This window comes from Protopterus annectens, chromosome 9.part0, assembly GCF_019279795.1.
Source record: "Protopterus annectens isolate FY-2018-M chromosome 9.part0, PAN1.0, whole genome shotgun sequence".
NCBI lineage: Eukaryota > Metazoa > Chordata > Ceratodontiformes > Protopteridae > Protopterus > Protopterus annectens.
Window position 1 is genome coordinate 1946306306 of NC_056743.1, and position 23729 is coordinate 1946330034.

The 23729-nt window shown below is 46.8% G+C and overlaps 1 protein-coding gene across 1 annotated transcript in view; it reads right to left on the reverse strand.

Moving 5' to 3' along the window:
• TNPO2 (transportin 2) overlaps nt 1–23729 on the reverse strand; it is a gene marked incomplete in the record, with an annotated part of 2382582 nt that overhangs the window by 1572212 nt on the left and 786641 nt on the right. Inside the window, 1 exon segment of the mRNA XM_044084755.1 lies at nt 7264–7489. Within this exon segment, the coding sequence (XP_043940690.1) occupies nt 7264–7489 (226 nt within the window).

The window sequence follows — 23729 nt, forward strand, 5'->3', positions numbered from 1 at the left end:
ACACCTTAAACGGTCCAAAATTACAAAGCCGCATCCAGGCTTGGCTTCTAAGAGCAACTCCTGTGCCTGCGGCCCTGCTCGCTCCATCGGCCGCATAGGATATGAGCCGCATGGAGGAGTTAGATATGGAATTCAGGATTGCAAGCTGCGAGGCAATCTTTTCCTGAGCCCCAGCAGCAGAAGGATCCTGGACTACTTCTCCCAGTTCCTTGAGAACATCTCGTTGAAGCCTGGTGAAGTGACAAAGATAATTCAGCGACGATAGCAAAGATCGCTGAAGAAAACATCCGCTTTCCATACCTGTCCATGGTCCTAGAATCCTTGTTAGGAGGATGGACAGGTACTGAAGGATCCGCCAGTTCCTTCTTAGTGGCCGCCGCCACCACCATAGCATCCACAGAGACACCCTTGGAAAGGAACTGTTTGTCCAAAGGGGCCGTGATGAATTTGGATGGCCTCCTGGGGACAGGTTCCACAGAATCTGGAGCCACCCACGCCTTCTGAGCCACTACCTGCATCAGTGGGTCGAAAGGCGGAGACACCCAGGAGGTGGAGGGTCGGGATCCAAAAGCCTCCAGGTATACCGACTCATACTCGGAGGGGTCAATGGAGGGCCAATTCCCCCTCTGTTTGAGGAGCTCAAGGATGTCTGAAAAGGAGACATCCTCTGAGGGGGATCGTGGTGAACCCTCAGACTCATCTAAGTCGGTATCAGATGTAGTAGACTCAGGGGAGTCTGTGTTTCCTCTTACACGTCCTCTTCCGAAGGGGTTCCCCTGCAGGATCAGGAGAAACCTCGGAAGAGGAGGAAATTCCCAATGGGGAAACCTGGGGCGATGGATCCCTGGGCCTGAGAGCAAGAGGCTGGCAAGAGGCGTCTGCAGGCACTGATGAGGGAGGAGCTAGAGGGATGGACCGCTGAACCAGGCTGAGAGGCCAGGACACTCCTCATCACCTCAAAGGCTCCCCTCCCCGGGAGGCCGGAATATCCCCGCTCCGAGGAAACAGGAATGCCCGGCTCCACTGAGAGGGAAGGCTCGAGGCGATGTCGGCGCCGAGCTTACCAAAGCCGAGGCCCCGAGGGGGAGAGCGGGGTCGGACAAGGGTCCGATGCCACTAGCCCCCTCGGAGCCGACAAGGGAAACCCGACGACCGGATCCCTCCAAGGAAGGTCTCAAGGAGGAGATCGGAGCCGAGGATGACGAAGCCGAAGGATGCATCGGCTCCGGCACCAAACAGTCACTGTCCCGAAGCTCCGCCCGAACTGCGATGTGGAGTCGGAGGAGGAAGTTCAAGGGTGAGGCTATAGCCAAGTCTGATGAGACGGGCTATGGAGCACTTGGGCCAGTGCCTGAGACTTCAACAGCCTGCTTACCACCCTCCAAGTCGTGGTCAGACAGCCTGGAAGATCTCAAGATCGGCTCCAATGGCTCCGCTCCGACAAAAGAGGAGACCCGGAGCCGGTGGATACTCAGTAAAAGGGGACCGAGATCTCTTCCAGGACGGAGCCATCGGAGCCGGTCCCTGAACTCCAGATGGAGCCGAAGGTTCTCGGCTCCGATGCTGGATAAAGTGTCGGGTCCAGCCGGAGCCGACAAGACTATAGTAGATAAGGTATCGGAGCCAGCCGGCACCGAACCCACTACTTTCGAGGCAGATACATCGGTTCCAGCCGGAGCCAATCTCGGCTCCGACGGAGCCGGAGCCACCGGAGGAGGCTTAGATACTGAAGCCTGAGCCTTCGGTGGCTTAGAAGGTTTCCCAGACCCTGCCTTCGAGGGAGAACCTTCAGGCTTAAGTAAGCCCCGGAGGATAAGTTTGTTCCTCCTTTCCTGCAGGACTCTGGCTAAAAGAGTGACACAAAGCACAAAAGTCCTGCAGGTGCAAAGGCCCCAGGCAATAAACACAAGAAGTGTGACCGTCTGTCAGAGACATTTTCTGATGGCACGAGTCACACTTCTTGAAGCCTGAGACCTTGCCTTCCCTAGACATATCCTAGGTGGAAGAAACACAGACAAACCCCAACAAACACACAAATTAATCCCCTACACACAACACACAGGAAGGGATTAACAACTGGGGTTTAAGGCCTAACTAAAACTTTTACACTAAGGCTTAAAAGAAGTTATAAAAGTTTGAAAAACAAGGGAAAAACAAGGGAATAGGGTGGGCTGTAATCACTACAGACTACACTATGACTAAAAAAGGGGGAATAAAAATACTAAGCTTCTCTTTCTTTTACAAGAAATTCACTTACCTCTGCTGGTAAAGGAGACCTCTTTCGCTAAGCGGCAAACGAGATCTGAGGTAGTTCCGCCTTGCATCATGGGATATAGGGTTGCCTCGAGCTGGTAAAAGGAGTTCCTAAGCTAAAGCGGGTGCCGAGTCGGAGCCGAGGATCGGCTCCGAACCCATCCAGCAAGAATGAAGGCGAGATTGACAACTTAACATCTTGAGTTTCCAGAGGCCTAGTCGGCTCCACGTGGGAGTCTGAAGCGGCCTGTGGCTCTGAGGTAGCGGGCGTCAGGGGCTGCGAAAGCGCCTCACTGAGTACCGGCGAAAGGCCTAGCAGAAGCCCAGTCTGTTTTGGATCTCGGATGCCTGTCCTTTTCTTTACGTTCTTTATAATCTCCGGTAGTCTGCTGATCCGACGGCATTATATAATTAAATCTTCTGCCAAAGTAATGGAATGCAAAATCGTGGACGCTTAATAGTGCGTTGGTTAAATCTAGTACAAAACACACAACTAGCAATGTTATGGTCAGGGCCTAGGCAAGGAATACAGTAAGAATGAAAATCCTTATGAGGTATTTGCTTCCCACAAGAAATACAATTAACTTTTTCTGACATCGGTCTGGAGCAAGAAAAAAAAGTTTCCCCAACGGGGTACTTGGCTTAAGACTTCGGATCTGAAATTCGAATTTGAAAAACTCAGGAGTCTGCCTACCAGCACTTGCGAACGAACTGCTTTTGCTTCGGGCACCGCGTGGCAAGACTGAAGAAAATGGCATCGTCTGCATCTTATACCCCTGGCGCACTGACGTCAGGGAAGAGGTGACCGCAACAGACGCCGGACCTAGACTTTGTAATTCAGGCCGACTTGAGGGTAGCCTGCCAGCAAGATAACCCAATTGTAATGACTGCAACAGTGAAACACGAACATAGAGATGGGGCAGGTTGAGGACAGGTCTCCAAGAACCTTCCTTCCTGGGCACCAGGAACAACCTAGAATAAAATCCTTTCATTTCTTTGGGAACAAACTGGATGGTCCTTCGGTTCATTAATTCTAACAGAAGCTCTAGGAAAAAAAGGTAGTACTTCCCTGGGAGGTTGAGGGATGCCCCTGATGGAGGCTAGATGATCCCATATCATGAAGTATCCTCTCTCAACAATGGACAGGACCCAGAGTCCTGGATTATGCTTTCCCAGGCTGAGAGGAACAGCCAGTGATGCTGGGAAAGGGGGATGTGGGAGAGAAGAGTGGACAGGCTGAGACTAACTTTTGTCTGGAAAGGGCCACTTTAGTGGTGTTAGACAGGTTCTAGGCTGTTATGGCCTCCCGTCACTTTTGTTCTGGTGACATGAATGCCTATCCACAAACATGTTTTGCAGGATAACTTCTTTGGAACTTTGGTACTGGGGAAACAAAAATGAGTTTCAATTCTTGCAATTCCTTACCCTTTTCATGTAATTTGTACATGCAAGCAGCTGCAAGTCCAAACAAAGCAGAGTTGTCCAAAGGAGCATACATTTGGCTTTCATGTCCTCAAGTAAGGGCTTGAGTGCCAAGAATCTTAATACTGTTCCTGAGGCAGCTGGCAGAAGCTTCTGCAGCATCATAGCTGCATTTCTACAGTGGTGTGCTACTTGACAACAAACAAACAAGGAAGTAGCCAAGGTTTTATTTTCTGAGTCAGGTAAATCTGCAATTACCTGTGAAAGCTGGGACAAGCTATAAACTGAATTTGATCATGTGTGTTTCGTAATTTATGGCCTTAAACATTAGGAGTGGCAGAAGTGTACACTTTTGCCTAGTCTAGCCAGGATCATGCTTATCCTTATTGGATAAGAGGAGGGTAGTGGATGGTAGTATCTTGATGGCTTTTCAGAAAGCCATAGAAACAACAAAAAGGTCCATAGAAGGGCAATTGAAGAGGAACTTGCAGTCCTCTGAGACCTTATAGAAGTGGTCTAGCTGGGAATCTGGTGCCTGTGAAACTGAGGAAAAAGCATCAAAAAAGGCAGGCAAATCAGGCAGAATAGCAGATGTGTAAGGTGATTCCACCTATAGTAGCTTCATGGCACATTTTTTGTACCCCAGACACTTGGGTGCTATCCCATTTAAAATGGGATCTCATTTTAGCTAGAGTTTCTCCAATAGTCTCCACTTAAAAGGACTAGGGGGAGAGGGAGCTGTGAAAGCTGGAGGAGGCCTAAGGGACACAAGGGCACTGGAAAGAATCAGTAAATTGTTGCCTGCTGCTAACAGGTTCTTTTGGTGGGGACAAATGCTTAGTTTTCGGTTTCTTTTTCTGCATGCAAGGTCTGCCCTATGTAGGGTAGTAGGCCATGACATACGCCTACATTCTATCAGATCAGACACCACCTCTTAAGGATCTGAGAAATCTCCATAGGGCTTTCAGTTATATTAAGAGCCATGGTTCCCCTTCGACATCAAACATGGATGCCTATTCTGCCTCTGATGTGCTTAACCTCTGTGGATCCGAACTGTGAACTGGACAGGTCTCCGGGATCTACTCCCCCTCAAGATAAGTCTGTTTCCAGACACACAGCAGAAGGTTCATGCCTTTGTCTTCAGCTTCACAATACACACTCCTGGGCCCAGAGGATCCCTCCACAGCACTTTTTGCTAGCAGCTTTAAGTACCAATTCTCTAGGTAGACAGCTACAGAGGATAATCCACTCCTTAAGTTCTTTGGCACAAACCTGACAAATAGAGCAGTTTTTGTGGTTGTACTTTGGGTCTAGGCAGAGCAATCACTAGAGAGGACTAGAATTGTGTGGAATTTGTCTTCCATATTGGCACTTGCCCCTCTTGGATGACATGAGCCCTAACCAAACACAGTAACAAAACTTTCAAGAATTTCCCAACAAGGCATTTACCTGAAATCAAAAGAACTGCACTTAAAACTGTACATTGGAATCTGGTGTTCATATCTGGTGACAGAGAAGTTGAGGATGGTGTGCACATGCATACTTACGTAGATGACAGATCACAGCCTATATGAGACGTACCACACACCCTACATTAAAATGGTTTTGTATACTGGCCAACATCGGGTCAGCTACAGCGGGGAAATAGTGTAAAATCTTACCACAACCATAGATTTCCTCTTCCATGTTGCAGTGTTCTGTACTCTTGGGAGTCTTCCTCTTGCCACCCGAATATCCGACCATTATTCAAAAGCTTGCAGTCACTGCTAGGAGCATGGGACGACTGAAGTGGGAACCATGTCAAGGTAAGGTATCTTTGGTACCAAAAGGACCAGTACAGGTTGTGATACCAGTTCTAATACTACTGGTGCTTAGGGGCTCTTCTAAAGCTACCTGGGGAATAGAGGACTTCACGAACATAATAATCCGCTCTCACTCAATTTCAATCCAAAAAGACCCGCAGGAACAAAAGTAGCTGATTGCAGACAGGAAAGAAAATATGAAAGACTAATCCACGAAGATTCACTCCCCCTCCTCTGAGCAAACAGTAGTTCCAGAAAAATTCTGTCGGGGATGGGGACCTTGGAGGAGTAACAAGTGTAGGCGGCCCTAGGCAAGAGGATACACTTCCCTGGGGAAAATCACAAGAGAACTTGCATCATCTGCTTTTCTTCCCCAGGCGAAGGTTTTAGTGTCTGTTCTATTCCTGGGCTCTCATATTTCTGTGGCATCTAAAAACCCCTTTCAACACCAACTTATTGCACCTGTTCAAATCAGACAAGGTTTAAGCTGCAGTTAAATGCCCTAAAACAAGACATCGCACATATTGTGCGTCTTACAATCCCTTTACAACACTTGGAACCCAATAAAACAATTTCACCAGAATGCAACAAACTTTCTAAAACTCTTACAAATAGTGATTCAAACCAATCCAACTTATCTAAGACTCTACCAACCCAAAAAAGGTTTTTGAATGCGGAACATGGACTGAATAAGGGCTGAAAAGTTTAGGCACTGAGCAAAAAATCCAGGAAAATTAACAGACTCCTAACACTACTAGAGACAAGGTAGATAATTCAAAACTACTTGTTTGATCAAAAATTAAGGAGACTCCTACTGACTTGGGCGAAGCACAGATAGCAGATCTGGAGCTTCGCACAGGAGCAGTGGCTTATGGGGCAGGGGAGGAGCACAGCTTGTAAAGAAATTGCTAGTTGGGGAAAAAAGTTGAAGATTAACAGTCCAGTTGTACCGTCTGGACAGGAATGGAGTAAATGTTCTTTTCCTGGTACTACACCTAATTTCTCCCTCTCTTACCAGGGGGCAGGACAGGGTGCTCTAAAATGGTTTCAGAAAAAAACTTTAAAGAGCTGGAAAGTTGCCTGTGAATCCTTCAAGAGGATCCATCTGTTGGTAACTGTGGAGAATAACTGTCTTAGCCTTAAGAGACCCTAAAAGTTCACAAAACAATTCACAAAAAAACTAGAGCAATTTCCAAACAAAATTAAAACATAAGTTTCCGAAAAGGGACATCACTCTATATGAGCAGATACACCAAAAATAACTGGAGTTCACCACCTCTGACCTTCAGACTGACTTTTGCTACCAGTCTGTGCAGTTGTTAAAGCTCAGGAAGACAGGAAAAATGGGTGAGCACCCAGATGTGTTAAATTCCCCACTTATAAAGTAAGATGCTTCAGCAGCAATCCACCAATTAATCTACTGCTCATTGAACATCAGGTGAACAGGATCACTGAACAGTGGCACCAATATCACTAAATGTAGCAAAAAAAAAAACTGTTGAGATACATAACCTTTTGTCTACAAATAAAGCAGATATTCAAGACAAGAGGTGTCCAAGCCATAACCTGGAGACCTCAGTCAGGTCACAAAGGCAGTTGTCCACTTGCAGCACATTCCCAAAAATGAGAAATACTATAATGGAGAACCTTACAATGAACTTTGAGTTTAATGAAGTTATTTAAAAGCAGTAGCAAAGATTGTGCCTCCATCCTGGATGAGAAAACAAGGATCAACCAAAAACTTCCTAGTCTTTGTAAAAGAGCTATGGCTTCAAGGGCAAATTACCTGCAGGCTGCCTCTTGCACCCTCTTGTTACCATCAAGAATCCGTTTCAAGAGTTCAGTCATAAGCGGCTTCAAGTACATGTCAGGAGGCTGGCTAACAACCCAGTGAGCATAACGACTCAGAGTCCAACAGGCAATTGAACGCACTAGTGCCTTTTTATCAGAAAGGCACTGAATAAGATGAGGAATGAGCTCAGGGAGGTAGGGAACCATGCCCTGCATGCAACCTAAAAAACGAAAGAGAAATTTAATCGAAGTGCTCCATCGGAGGACTGCCCCTACATCTAATACTCAAATACAGTATGTTAAAATTAAAACAGATCACATCTTACAAAAAAGCCATTTACTTACCACGAACCCAGCTCTTCAAAGTGTAGTAAACAGTGAAATTTTTCATGCTCTGCAAGTGACTGTTCCCAGCTTGACATTACAAAGCAGTCATCTTGAAAAGCATCCTATCAGGACAGTCAAAAAGTGTAGTGTTCACCTCCTACTTTGCCTGCTCAAGAAAACACAGTTCTGTACACATACCATAAATGTAGATGTTAGTGTATTCACTGTTGCAGACATCGCACTTGGGTTATCTGCCTGCAGGTAACCCTCCGTCGGCCCGAATACCAGAGTCTTGGGATTTCTGCATCAGATGCTGTCACCTCCTCCATAACGTCAGGTCTTCAGGGGTATAAACATGCAGCTGATAAAATTACATCATTTTTTCTTGCCCCAGATGTCAGGAGCCCCCAAAATAGGAAGCAATTACATGGTGTGGAACACCTCCAGTAAAAAGTAAATACCACTGCCATAAGATATGACCAAAAAAGAGAATAGGTAGAAATTACAGAAAAGTCAGGGTGCTGGAGGGAGGGTAACAAGGACTGCAACAGTGAAAACAAACATCTACATTCACGGTAAGTATACACAACTGTACTATGTTCGTGTTTCACTGCTGCAGTCATCACACTTGGGTCGATTCCCAAAGCTGAGGAAGGGTTGAGGCAGTCAAGAAGTCTTCGGGCTGGCAAGCAGGCCTTGTAAGACTGCTGTAGCAAATCCAAAAATCCCAAGACTCTGGTATTCAGGCCGACTGAGGGCTACCTGCAGGTAGATAACCCAAGTGTGATGACTGCAACAGTGAAACATGAAGAACATCAGGGAAAAGGCATAAAGAAGTCCCGGAGGCCAATCGTGAACAAGTGCATCCCTTGGTGACTCCCCCGGAGGGGGGGATTAGGGCAAGGTAGCTGGTGCATTTCATGTTCATGGATGTGGCAAAGAGGGAGCAGCAAGGCTGGCCCCACTTGCAAAAAGTTTGGTTTGCAACTTCCTGTTTCAGGAACCACTCGTGAGGCATCAGAATTGCTCTGCCTAATTTGTCTGCTATCACGTTGGATTTACCCGGAATGTGCATTGCAATCAGAAAATGTTAAGATATTGCCCACTGCCACTCTCCGAGCCTCTTGACATAGGATAGCATCTGGTTCCGCCTTGTTGAGGGTCAGTCTATTGCAATCGTACCTGGTGAAGAGAGTTCTGGAATGCCTCCAATGCCAGAAGTACCGCTCATCTCTAAGACACTGATGTGCAAATGGTACTAGTGTCCCTGCCAAATTTCTTGGACAGTCCTTCCCAGATAATGCCCCCCCCCCCATTTGGCAAGTGTCCGTGGTCACTGAAGCTACTGGTTGGGAGAGTGAACGGCCTGCCTAGAGTCACCTGTGTGGATTGAAGTCACCAGCGTACATCCTTCTTGCAGGAGTCTGTGATGAAGATCTTGTGGGAGATGGGCAACTCCTGCATGGACCATTGAGCAAACAGTAGCCACTGTAGTACACTCATATGTAGATGTGCAAGAAATTATAGCAGCTGCCATAGTGCCCAAGAGCTTTAAAACAAACTTTGCCTGTACTTTTTTCTTCAAGAGCAAGATGGACACAATGCCTGTACCCTGTCGTGAGACAAATTTGCTACCACATCTTTTGTGTTTAAATCTGCTCCTATGCATGTAATATTGCTGTGATGGCAACAAGGCAGATTTTTCAAAATTTGTTGTAATGCCCAGTTTCGACCATAGATGGATGGTGGTGTCTCTTGCCTTGGTTAGTAGATACTCAGTGGTGGCGGTCAGGAGCCAGTCTAAATATGGAAACACCCAGAATCCTAGACGCCTCAGGTGAGCTGACTACTGCCATGCATTTGGTAAAAACTGGGGCCTGTAGTGAGACCAAAGGGCACAGCTCTGAATTGGTAAAGGCTGGCTCCCAGCCAGAAGCGCAGATATCTCCGGATCGCCTGCCCATTTTTACATGACAGTAGGCATCCTGAAGATTGAGAACATCCAACTGTCTTGTCCCAGAAAGAGGAGTAAAGACTGCAGTGTCAACATCCGGAAAGTACAGTTTTGTACCTACCATAAATGTAGATGTCCGAGTGCTAATACAGCTGCAGTCATAACAGATGGGTTCTCCTGCCATCAGGCGGGTCCTCGGTCGGCCGAATTCCAAAGTCTAGGTCCGGCGTCGGTTGTCGTCGCTTCTTCCCTGACGTCAGTGCGACAGGGGTATAAAAGAACCAGCCGACGCCATTTTCTTCAGTCTTTCTTGCCCCAGATGTCAGGTGCCCCCAGAAGGAAGGCAATACATAAAATAATGTAATAATGCAATGCAATATAATCAAAAAACAGCAGTTGCAAGCAAATACACCATAAAAGAATACCCCTAGAGGGGAAGGTGGGAGGGAAACCTGGATTGCAGCTGTATTAGCACTCGAACATCTACATTTATGGTAGGTACAAAACTGTACTATGTTCATCGTGCATACAGCTGCAGTCATAACAGATGGGTAGAATCCCAAAGCTAAGAAAGGGGTGGTAGGCACTAGGTGGAGATAGGAGGAGCCAAAATGCCCTGCAAGACTGCAGTGGCAAAGCCTGCGCTAGACTTGGAGTATAATGGTAGGTTGTAGTGCTTAGGGAAGGTATGCACAGAACTCCAAGTGGCTGCTTCCAAAATATCCTAGGTAGGCACTCCTCTGAGGAAGGCTGCAGAGGTGGCTGTGGCCCTGGTGGAATGAGTTCTAATGCCTGTAGGTACAGTTTTGCCATGAAAGGAATAGCAAAAGCGTATGCAGTGGGCTATCCATTTTGAGATTGTCTGTTTGGATATTGACTTTCCTTGAGCTCCTACCACATAGGCCACAACAAGCTGTTCTGATTTTCTGAAAGGCTTTGTTCTGTCCAAATAATAACGCAGTTGTCTGTGGATGTCCAAGGAATGCAGTAATCTCTCCCCTTTGTTTTGAGGATTAGGATAAAAAGTAGGTAAATGTATGGCCTGATTTAAAGCTACCCTGGATACCACTTTAGGCATAAAGGACGGGTTGGTACGTAATGAAACTCTGTCCTGACGGAAGATGATGAAAGGCTGGACAGCCATAAAAGCCTGTAGTTCTGAAACTCTACGAGCTGAAGTGATAGCCAGAAGGAAAGCTGTTTTCCAGAACAAATATTGTAAATCTGATGAGGCAGCTGGTTCAAAAGGGGGCAAAGTCAGTTTTTCCAGAATGAAATTAAGATCCCAAGCAGGTATTAGTTGTTTTCTTGGAGGTCTTAAATTCTTAGCCCCTCTAAGGAACCGTCTTAATAGAGGGTGAGAGAATAAAGGTGGATCAGTGTTGTATTCTGCAGAAATGGCTGAGGCATGGATTTTGGAGGAGAACGAAAGTCCACTGCTTAGCAGTTCGGCCAAATATTGTAGTATTTGAGGTAAATTCAGTTTTCCAGGGCACTGGCCCTTTTTCTCATTCCAAGCACAAAAACGTTTCCATTTTGCAGAGTAAGCTTTTCTAGTTGATGGCCTTCTGGCCTCCAAAATGACGTCCTGCACCTCCTTGGAGAGCAGGGCCTGTTGTGATGCTAAGGAATCTTCCATGAGGCTAGATTGAGTGTCTTCAGCTGACTGTGAAGAGTTTTGAAGCTGTGCCGAGTCAGAAGAGGCATTAGAGGCAGGGTCCATGGTGGGGAATGCGTCAGGCTCCTTAGTAGTGGGTACCAGAGTTGCCTTGGCCAGTCCAGAGCAATGAGGATCATCTTTGGTCTGTCTGCTCTGGTCTTCAATAGGACTTTGGGCAGCAGAGGAAGAGGTGGGAAGGCATAAACTGTCATTGATGTCCAACTGAAAGAGAGAGTGACCACTCTCCAGGCCTTTGGATGGAAGATCCTTGAGCAGAATTTTGTTAATTGATGATTTTTGTGGGAGGCAAAGAGATCTATGTCTGGCCTTCCCCATTCTTGGATTATTTCTGTAAAAACCTTTGGATGCAACTTCCATTCGTGTGGATCTGTCATATTCCTGCTTAGGTTGTCTGCCAGCGTGTTTTCCTTGCCTGGCAAGTACTGTGCTTGTAGCTCCATTTGTAAGTCCATGGCCATGTTCCAAAGTGACATGGCCAGTCTGCATAGGGGATAAGAATGTGTTCCTCCCTGCTTGTTTATGTACCACATAACTGTGGTGTTGTCTGTTCTTATCAATAGCTGACCTGGTTGTAGAAGGTCCTTGAAGGCTGTAATAGCATTTATCACTGCTAGCATTTCTTTTTGATTGATGTGAAGGTGCTTTTCTTTTTCGGTTCATTTGCCCTGAATGCATCGGTCTTTCATGTGCGCCCCCCGGGCGTAGTCAGAGGCATCTGTTGTGATGACTTGATTTGCTTGAGGCTTGCTGAATGGAAGACCTGTGTTTGTTTGGCATGCTTGAGCCCACCACAGAAATTCCTTTTGCAGACATGGAATTGGTATCATTGTTTCCAAACTGTGGCTGTGTTGAGACCATATGTTTTTTAGGTACCATTGTAGTTTTCTCATGCAGCTTTGCACATGGGATTAGTAAGATGCAAGATGCCATGAATCCCAGAGCTTGCAGGATTTTCCTTGCAGTCAGCCTGGTGCAATTTGCCAGTGTTCTGAAATATTGAATTAGTTGCCCCTGCTTCTCTGGCGTGAGGTAGGCCATCTGGGTGTTTGTGTCCAAATTGGCACCCAGGAAAATTATCTTCCGAGAGGGTATTAGTCTTGATTTCTCTCTGTTGACTGTGTATCCTAGAGAGTTTAATAACATTATTACATAATCCAGATGTTTCAGAAGAATGTGTTTGCTGTCCGCTTGGATCAGGCAGTCGTCCAAATAAGGGTATATTTTGTATCCCTTGAAGTCTGCAGTAGGCAATTATTGATGCCAGGCATTTCGTGAATACTCTGGGCGCAGTAAATAAACCAAAGGGCAATGCAGGGAATTGATAATGTATTGAATCTGCAAAAAATCTGAGGTATCTTCTGCAATTTTGTCTGATTGGGACATGCAGGTATGCCTCCTTGAGGTCCAATGTTACCAGCCAAGACTCCTTGCCCAGCATGGGAAGAAGTTGCTGTAGAGTGAGCATCTTGAATTTTGGTACGAGTAGGAATGTGTTTAGGATGGAAAGATCCAAAATAGGTCTCCAATCTTTGCCCTTCCTTGGCACCAGAAATAGCCTGGAATAAAAACCTTGACCTTGTTCGTGTGTAGGTACCTCTTGAATAGCTTTCATGTTTATAAGATCTGAAATTTGCTTGTGCCTCTGCCCTTTGATTGTGTGGCAGGTTTGGCATGCCTTTCATTTTTGGAAGGGTATGAAAATGGAATTTGTAGCCTCTGTTTACAATGTTCAGGATCCATTTGTCCTTTGTGACAATATGCCAATTTTTTGAGAATAGTGCCAGCTTTCATCCCAAGGGTGCTGCCATTTGAGACCTGGTTGGCATGCAAAGGGGAAAGTCACTGGTTTTGCTTTCTGAAAGATTGCGAGTTGTCCTCACCACCTCTGTGTAGGAGCTTGCCATTGTCTGCCTCTGTACGATCCTTGTGTTTGTCCTCTGCCCCTCGGGCGCCTGTATCTGCCTCTTTGGGGTCTGTCTGTGGCAGGAAAGGACCAGTTTTTTGAAGGCCAATTTCTACTAAAACGTGGGGGTTGAACCTGCATAAATTCTCACAGTTTGCATTGATTTAGCCTTTTCCTCCATTTTCCGTAATACTTCCTCAGCATTTGCCCCACATAGTACATCCTTTTGAAGAGGGGCGTCTAGTAATTTAGCTTTGACATGATCAGGCAAGGCTTGTTCCTTGAGCCAAGCATGCCTACATATGACTGAGCCTGTAACAGCAGCTCTACATGAGGCCTCTAGAGCATCAAAACCACATTGTAAGGTATGTTTACCCACTTGTTCTGCACTATGCATCAAATCCTGCAACTCCTTCATGTCTGGTTGTTCAGGTTGTGACATTTTACTTTTCAATTGAGATAACAGAAACTGTTGGTATTTTAGCATATGAAACTGACAGTTTAAGGCCCTCATGGATAAGGTAGCAGAGGTATATACCTTTTTTCCCCACCTTTCTAAGGATCTGGAATCTCTCTCGGAAGGCAATGGGTTTTTGGCAATGGAGGCCTCAACTCCCTTTGGCCCCTGTGAGATGGTTTCTAGGTCAGCAGCATGGCTTTTGTATAGAAATTGGTGTGAGTCAGGAACACTAGTACCTGTCAGGCTTGACTGGAGCTGGAGGGAGAGAGTATGGGTTAAGGCAGGCCTCCGAGTAAACATCATCTAGGATGTCCAGGACAGGAGGTATAGCCAGAGGCCTGTGCTGGGGTAACAAAAGAAATTCCCTGAGTCTTTTCTTGGAATCTGAATAATCTTGGCCTTCCCAGTGGAAGTGTTCCCTTAAGGTATGCAGAGTTTCACCAAATGAGTAATCCTCAGGGGGGATACAGAAGGAATAGATTCCTCTGCATCAGAGTCTTCAAAAGGAGAGTAAGACTGTTCCTGATAATCAGAGTGCTCTGAAATAATGGAGCCCTGATCAGAGGAGGGGGAATCTTCTTCCACTCTGGGTCTTTTGTCCGGAGGTGGCTGAGAACCTCTGATTAGAGTAATTAAATCCTCAGCCATTTTAAGCATCTGTTTCTTAGGCATGGGGCCTGGAGATGGGCCCTGTGTAGCTGGCCTCTTAGGGTGCATGGCAGCTTTAGACTTGGTGAAAGCCTTGATGGAGAAAGAAGAGGAAGGTCTGAAGACACCTTGAGTGGAGGTGGAACTGTCCACATTCTGTGTTTCAATGCCAAGCGTGGCTTCGGTATCTGTAGTCAGGGTGTGGGCCGACGAGCCTGTGACCTCGGGTACAGGAGACACCCCCGAAGATGTCGTCGGTAATCAGGGGCTGCGTAGGTGCCTCGCTGAGAACCGGACCACGTGTAGTCGGCTTTGGCGTTGTGTCGGTAGAGGCCACGGACCTCGAGTGTCGGTCCTTGTCTTTGCGGTTTTTTTAGACAAAACCAGAGTCGGAGTATCCGACGACATAGTATAGTTAAATGCTTTCCCAAAATAATGCTGGGCGAACTCCGCCCGACGCTTAATAGTGCGTTTGTTGAATGTAGCACAAAAGCGACAGACCGAGACGTCGTGGTCTGGGCCTAAACAAGGTATACAGAGGGAATGGAAATCCTTATGCGGTATTTGCTTCCCACTAGAAATACAATTATTGACTTTGTCTGACATCGGTCTGAGGCAAGAAAAAGTTTCCCCAACGGGATACTTAGCTTTTAATAAGACTTCGGTTCCAAATTTTTTGTAATCTCAGGAGCTGGCCGACCGGCACTTGCGAACTGCTTCTGCTTCGGGCACCGCGCGGCAAAAAAGACTGAAGAAAATGGCGTCGGCTGGTTCTTTTATACCCCTGTCGCACTGACGTCAGGGAAGAAGCGACGACAACCAACGCCGGACCTAGACTTTGGAATTCGGCCGACCGAGGACCCGCCTGACAGCAGGAGAACCCATCTGTTATGACTGCAGCTGTATGCACGATGAACATCTTTGCTTTGTTTACAGACTTGTTCTGCCTGCTGAGATCCAAGATAGGTCTCCAGTCCCCTGTTTTCTTTGGGATTATAAACAAGTTCTGGATCAGATTTCGTCTGCGGGGACTTCTTGGATGACCTCCTTAGCAACCTTTGTAGCTCTAGGATTGCTTTATCCCTTTAACAGGGTGGAATGTCTGGGACCGATCTTTTTGTTCATGGGGATGGGGTGGGGAAGGGTATGCTGTATCCCCTGGAAATTATCGACTGTACCCATTTGTCTTGAGTGATGTTCAGCCAGAATTTTGGGTACAGGGACAGCCTGCCCCCAAATGCCTCCAGAGGTTGGCAGGCAGGTCTCCTTTCAAGAGCGCTAGAAGGGTCTGCCAGAGAACTTTTCACCCTGATATTTTGCAGATCCCCTCTGCCGCGAGATCGGTGTCTTCCCTTATTTCCCCTCTGCACCTGGTGGAAATGTCACCACATGCAACTAGCGAAGCTCTGGGATTTACAGAACCACATTTTCCCACACTTCTGGCCTTTGGATTAAGGCCTGGTAGGGGCAGAAAACCATATTCCTACAAGACAGCTTTAACCTTACTGCTCGCAACTAGTCAGTCTTTCACTTTTGGCCCGAACAAGGACGAGCCATCAAAAGGGGTGTTTATGAAGGAAGACTTGAAAGGTTCAGCAAACTCGCAAAGGCGCATCCAGGAATGTCTCTTCAGAGCTACTCCTGTGCCTGCTGCCCTACTCACTCCATCTGCTGCATACGAGATGAGCCTCATGAAGGAGTTGACTACAGAACTTAAGGTAGCGAGCTGAGAGATCACCTTATCTGACCCCCCGTAGCTGTAGAACCTTGGAGGGCATCCCCTAGCTCTTTCAGGAGATCCCGTTGGAGTCAGGTAAAGTGGGTTAAACAGTTCAGTGACCGAAGCGTTAAGTCCACTGATGAGAACATGTGCTTCAAAATTCCTTATTCGGTGGATGGAGAGATGAAGGTTCAGCCAACTCCTTTTAGGTAGCTGCCGCCACCACCATAGCATCTACTGGGACACCTTTGGTTAACTCCTTATCTGAAGGGGCAGTTATGAATTGGTTGGGCTTCCTCAGAACAGGTTCCATGGATTCTGGAGAGCCCCATGCCTTTAGACAGACTACACCAAGGAGCTGGTCGAAAGGCAGACACCCCCAAGAGGTGGAAGGTTGAGATCCAAATGCCTCCAGTTATACAGACATCCTCAGAAGGGGTAAGTGACTTCCAGCCACCTCTGTTTCAGGATCTCTAGGATGTCTGAGAAGGAGACATCCTTACAGGGTGAAATGTGGGGACCCTTCTGAATCCTATACGTCCATATCAGAAGTGACAGTCCTCAGGGGAGTCTAGATGTCTCTTATTACAAGTCCTCTTCTGAGTGACCTCTCCGGAGGGCTTCTCTGGGGAGGTTTCAGAAGAGAGCAACTGAGCCAATGGGGCATCCTAGGACACTGGTTCTCTACGCCTGGGGGGATCGTACAGAGGCAGATATCGGCAGTTTTGGGGGAAGAGCAATTGGATCAGAGGGTGGAGCCACCAGGGGTGACCGCGCACTCAACCTCGAAGGCACCACGACCCGGGCCAGAGGGATTTTCAGACTCCAAAGAACCAGGAGACTTCTGTACCAATGAGGTGGGCTCCAAAGCAGATGTAGGTGCGGAACACACCCGCACCAAAGCCCAGAGAGGTGGATTTGGATAAGACAAGGGTCCCAACCCCCTTGAAAGGAGATGGTACAGAGGTCGGAGCAGACGTCTGGGCCTAAAACCCAGGGGGGGTGTCTCAGACAAGACTGCTCCACCACAAAGACAGCCAAGCACTCCAGAAACCACTCTGGTCGGAGGACTAGCAGAAGGGGCAAGCGTAGAAGTCTGTTCCAAATCCTTTTGGGCTGGAATCTAAAGGATCTTGGCTAGCGCCAGAGTCTGAAGCAACCTCAACCAATAAACTCATGGATGAGAGAGGACAGGGCTGATTTTAAGCTTCTAGCAACAGACTAAGATGGGTGACAGAGGATAACACCAAGGCTGGGGACTGGCTCCATACATGAATCCTGGTTGCCACCATCATACTAGGTGACTTCAACTACCCTAATATAGACTGGGAACACTACTCAAGCCCGAACACTCTAACCCAAAAATTCCTGGAGTTCATAAACTCAAATGCCATGGAACAACTAGTCACCATCCCCACAAGAGGAGAAAACATACTTGATCTCATCATCACGAACATGGGATCAAAATGTTCAACACCGGAAGTATACCCCTCACTGGTGAGATCAGATCATAAACTAATCTTGCTGGAGGTCCTCATCCCGCCCCCACCTGAAACAAAAAAGACCACAGTGAAAAACTTCTCAAAAGCCGATTTCACACTTCTAAAAACTAGTGTGGTCTCCTTTAAGGCCCCTGAGCCAGTGGTAAACATTACTCAAACCGCTGAATCACTTACAAATGCCTTCTACCAGCACCTACAGGACTGCATGGATCAGGCAATCCAAAACAAAACTAAGACTCTCTGCACCAAAGGCAAGCATCCAGTCTGGTGGACCCCAGCCATAAACAAGCTCTACAACAAAAGGAGGAAGCTACTACAAGATAGAGCAAAATCCTTGAAAGGTAAGACACCTTTGATCATTATAAGTAAAAAACTAAGAGCTCTCATAAAATCATCCAAGGCAAATTTTGAGAGAAAAATCGCCAAGGACTCTAAAGAGAATCATAAGGCCTTCTTTAGCTATGTTAGAAACCTAGGAGGAAACTCCCAGATATGCTCAGAATTAGTTCAAAATGATGTGAAAATTACTGAACCTACACACATTGCCAACATACTGGCTGACAGGTTCAGTGCAAACTTCTCCCTCCCCAAAGGAGAGATATCTATTCCAGAGGATTGTAGCCCCCAAACATCTCCAACACCCAGGTGAGAACTGCCCTCACTAAGGCAAAAAACACAGCATCCATGGGACCGGATGGTGTCCCCGGCTGTGTGCTTCACGAACTCAACGAGGAATTAAACCCACAGTTAGGACAGCTGTTTAATCTTAGCCTCACCTCAGGATACGTACCCAAGGAGTGGCGCACGGCGACTGTGGTCCCACTTCATAAGGGCGGTGCCTCCACAGACCCTGGAAATTACCGCCCCATTAGCTTGACAAGCCTTATCTGCAAAGCCATGGAGAGGATCATAATGGAACTCAAATAAAGACATAGGGAACTTGCAGACTTTGGATCCAACCCAGTTTGGCTTTGTCAAAGGCAGATCCTGCCTCAAACTTGGTTGACTTTTTCGAGACAGTCACCAAGGCCATTGAGGGAAAGGCAGTGCATACAGCCTACCTCGACCTGGCAAAGGCCTTCGACACAATACCCCACTCAGGTATCATCGAAAAACTCATCAGCTTGAATGTAAACCCATACATCACAAGATGGGTTGCAAACTGGCTAAGTGACAGAACCCACAGGGTCAGAGTTGCTGGAGCCATGTCAGACTCAAAGCCTGTCACAAGTGGTGTCCCACAGGGCTCAGTCCTGGGTCCACTCTTGTTCGGCATCTACTTTTCTGAAGTACAAGCAAACACAGGAGGGTTATGGCTGACAAAGTTTGCAGATGACTGCAAACTGGGCGCCATAGTCGAAAACACATATGACACAGATATCCTCCAGAAGGGCCTCACAGAAACGGATAACTGGTGCCAGAGCCATGGCCTGAAGTTAAACGCCAAAAAATGCATAATCATATCCTTCGGGAAAAACAAGGTTACCCCTAGCTACCATATAGGTGGCAATCCACTGAGCACAGAAAAAGTCATCAGGGATCTGGGGACCCAGGTTGACAGTAGCCTTCGCTTGACACTCATGTTGCTAAAGTAGTTAGGAAAACCTTCTATATCGCCCACCTGATCATGAAGGGATTCACATCTAGATCAAGGGAGGTCATCGTCCCCCTGTACTCATCACTCATTAGACCTATGATTGAGTACAATGCCCCATTCGGAATGTATCTGACCAGACACCTGCTGCAGCTTGAAAGGCCCCAAAAGTTCCTCACCAAAAGGATAAAGGGTCTCAAAAATGTCTTATGCTGCCCGACTGAAAGAACTCCAGTTCTATTCAGTCTCATACCGCTTGCTCAGAGGTGACCTGTGCCTGACATATAAGGCCATGTCAAACCCAGATTTGATGAATATGCTTCACCTCAAAAAATCTAGATCCCTCAGAACCAGAAGGGCGGGAGACTTAAACCTTGACACGGTTATAAATAGAACGTGCTGGAGGGACAGATTCATCACCCAGAGACTCCCTATGCTGTGGAACAAAATCCCGGTACATGTGAGGCAGAGCACCTCTCTGGCCTTGTTCAAGAGGAATCTTGACCAATGGATGGGAGATTGCAGATATACCCCAGGGATTACTTCAGTGTCACTGCTTGACAGAGGCACAGCAAATTGATAGGCATAGTTTTTATTCAAACTAAAGGGGTGGCGAAAGCCACATAACTATGGGCTAGGCTTATAAATGCCCTTGGGCAGATAGCCTAGTATGAACCTATGAACCTATAATACAGGTGGAACCGTAGCAGTTTTCACAGGCCCAAGAGCCTTCGGGTCCGAAGTCGAATCCTCTGAGGGTTTCTTAGCTGCCTGAGAGGCAGGAGCAGAGGAAGAAGCCCTTTTTGTAGATTTGTCCAATTCTGGTGACTGGGAAGATTTTGAAGAGGTCTGGTTCCTTTGAGAGCCTCAGTAACGGAAGCAGTCCCTTAATCATCAGTTTCTGCATTCCTGCAGAACCCTGGAACTGAAACAGTGACATACTGAACATGAGTCTTGGAGGTGCACCACACCTAAACAGACCAGTGATTGTCCATTAAGGACATTTTCTGAGTGCAGGAGTCGCATTTTTTAAAGCCAGACTGCTTCACTTCTCTGCCTTCCTTAGACATAGTAACAACCAAGCCACAACAAAATTGTCCAGGAACTATGCAAGAGACAAACATTGCAATACTAGCAAAAAACTATCCAGCTATCAAACAGAAAAGTAATTATCTAGCTTCTAGTCTTAACACTCAAGCAGGGACAAAGGGGGCTAAAGGAGGGATCACTAAAACAACGATCCCCTCTAGCCAGAGACGTCTAACTCAAATGACAAAATATCTTGGAAAATTGTTAAAGAAAGGAAAAAGTTGTCCTGCAACTTAAACAGACAGAAAAGAAAGAAGACAAATCCTCTAACTCAAATGGGTACGTTAAGATTTAAGTTTTAGAGTTTGAAAGGATGGGACAGGGAGAGGTAGGCCTAGCGAAAGCAACAGCCTGCCACAAGCAAAAAAAAAAAAACTTTGAGATTAACTACCATGAAACCTAAAACACAGTCGCCTAATAAAGCAGAATATATACATACAAAATATTTTGAAACCGACTAATATTAAACCAATATCCAAAACTGAAGTTCACTTAGCCTAAGCCATGAGAAGCACCCGATCTAGTTTAGCGGCAAATGAAATGTTATCTTCCCAAGGCACCATGGGATAGTGTATAGCCTCAAGCCAGTGGAAGCTCTTAAGCTCTAGTAATGGGCTGAGTGGGAACAGATGTTCGGTTCAGAACCCAACCAGCAAGAATGAAGGTGAGATAGGACAACATAACATTACTCTTCAGAGCTATGGCAGTCTTGGAGTTGGTATATACAAGCTTGAGGCTTTAGGTGGTGCACTGGGGGGGGGCGCTTGATGCCCCCTCCCCCAAATGTTTTAAGTGTGATTTTAAACGTTCACTGTTTGTCCTTTTGGCACTTGGCATTTCACTATCAGAAGAGGACTCTGTAGCAGTTGGGTAGGAAGGTTTGCAGAGCTAAAAGAGCTGCTGTCATCTCCTTTACATGGATGTGTTTGGTTTTCATGGGAGGCTGCCACTGGGCTTGGACTACAAGAGTGCAAGGTAGCTCCCCAACCCGAGTCTGAGGCATCTTTACGCAATGTGTGTGCTGGGGGGGGGGGGGGTTGCAGTGGAAGGCCCGGGTTTAGTTGTACTTGTTGGATCCACCAAATGATTTCCTTCTTTAAACAGGGAAGAAAGGGAATAACTTGTTCCAAGTGATTCTGGTGTCACCAGATATTTTTAGGTACCACTGCAGTTTTCGCATATGCATTCTGGCCAATGGTAGCATGGGGATGGTTGCTGCCTTCAATCCCAGGAGTTGAAGGAATTGCCTTGCAATGACTGTCTGGGAGAATAAGACTTCCAAGGAAATGGGAAGCTAGAGATACAACCTTGCCCTGTGGGAGAAAGGATTTCATTCATCTGTATTAATTCTGCAACCTAGGAATATCTTGTCCTTGTCTGGGTTCAGGGAGGACTTCTTGAGGTTGGGGTTGAAACCTAGGCTTTTGTAGAAGGAACATAGGGAGGTGTAGATATCTTAAGAGGGAATCTTCTGACTGTGCGAGGATAAGGATGTTGTCCAGATATGGGTAAATCTGGATTCCTTGGGTCCTGCAGAAGGCAATGGATGGGGCTAGCCACTTTGTAGACACTCTTGGGGCAGAGGATAAGCCAAAGGGCAAGGCCGTAAATTGGAAGTGTGAGGATGGGCCAGAGAAATGCAGGAAACGTCTGTGTGAGGCCCTGATAGGAATGTGCAGGTAATCATCTTTTAGGTCCAAGGTGACCATGAAAGCATTTGAGGGTATGAGGGGCAAGACAGTGGGCAGTGACAGCATTTTGAAAGATGGTACCTGCAGGTAAAGGAAGGACCAGGAACAGACAGGAGTAGAATACCTTTCCTTCTTGCCTTGTGGGAACCGGCTCTATCGTGCCTTGTTGTTTCAGGTCTGACAATTTGTGGAAGGAGAAGTCATTTGGGGGTGGAATGCCTTTCCAGGGGGAATTTCTTTCCAGGATAGGAAGTATCCTTTTTGAATAATGGTTAATACTTACTGGTCTGTGGTGATTTTCTGCCAGAAGGGGAAACAGTGGGTAAGGCAAGCTGAGAGTGGCAGATTAGCAAGGCAGTCACGCGTTATTGGGACCTCCGCTGTCCTGAAAGGGCTGTCTAAGTTGATGAGGTGGGCCAGTGGGCCTGAATCAGGAATGCCTTATAGTTCTCCTCCTCTGGGTCTGGAGGAGGAGGCAGCAGAATGTGGGTTATGCCCAACAAAGGTAGTCTTAGCTGGGTAGTTAGATAGATAGGTAGGTACTAGGCTATCTGCCCTAGGGTATTTATAAGCCTAGCCAGAGTGTATTTGGCTTCCGCCTCCCTATTAGATTAGCCTACTGTGCCTCTGTAAAGTAGGTCACCAGAAGGCATCCTTTAAGATTAGTTTACTGTGCCTCTGTCTAGCAGGGACACAGAAGAGATCCCAGGGGTGAATTTGCGATTTCCCATCCACGCGTCCAGATTTCGCTTTAAGAGGGTCAGCGAGGGGCAATGTCTAACGAACTGGGATTCTATTCCAGAGTGAGGGGAGCCTCTGGGAAATGAATCTGTCCCTCCAGCACGTCCTATTTATTTTTGTGCTGAGGTTTAAGTCCCTGGAGCGTGTAGCTCTAAGGGACTTGGATTTTTTTGAGGTGGAGCATGTCCATTAATTCTGGGTTTGACATGGCTTTGTACGTCAGGCATAGATCGCCTCTGAGTAGGCGGTTAGCAACTGAGTGGAGCTGGAGTTTTAGTCGAGCTGCATAGGACATCTGTTTGTAGTCCATGATCCTCTTGGTGAGGTACTTTTGGGGTCTCTCCAGTTGCTGCAGGTGTCTGGTAAGGTGCATCCCAAAAGGGGCATTGTATTCAATTATGGGCCTGATGAGTGACTAGTAGAGGGACACAATGACCTCTCGATCTAGATGCGAACCCTTTCGTGATAAGGTGAGCTATATAGAAGGTCTTTCTAACCACTTTGGCAACGTGATTATCAAAGGAGAGATTACTATCTACGTTGGTCCCCAAATCTTTAATTACTTTTTCCGTACTTAATGGATTACCACCTATGTGGTAATTTGTGGGCACCTTTTTTCCAAAGGGGATGACTATGCACTTTTTAGCATTTAGCTTGAGGCCATGGCTCTGGCACCAAGCATCAGTCTCTGAGAGACCCTTTTGGAGGATGCTTGTGTCAGCTGGAGATTCGATTATGGCCCCCAGTTTGCAGTCATCTGCGAACTTTGTCAGCCATAATCCCCCCGTGTTAGCCTGAACCTCAGAGAAGTATATACCGAACAAGAGAGGTCCCAGAACTGAGCCCTGTGGGACGCTACTTGTAACTGGTTTGGATTTGGACATGGCACCTGCGATTTTGACCATGTGGGTTCTATCCCTGAGCCAGTTTGCAACCCATCTTGTGATATAGGGGTTATTTAAGCTGGTAAGCTTATTTATGATGCCCGAGTGGGGTATTGTTTCGAAGGCTTTTGCAAGGTCCAGGTAGGCTGTGTGGACTACCTTGCCCTCATCTATGGCTTTGGTAACTGTTTCAAAGAAATCAACTAGGTTTAAGAGGCAAGATCTGCCCTTAAAGCCGAATTGGGTAGTGTCCAGTGTCTGGAGGCT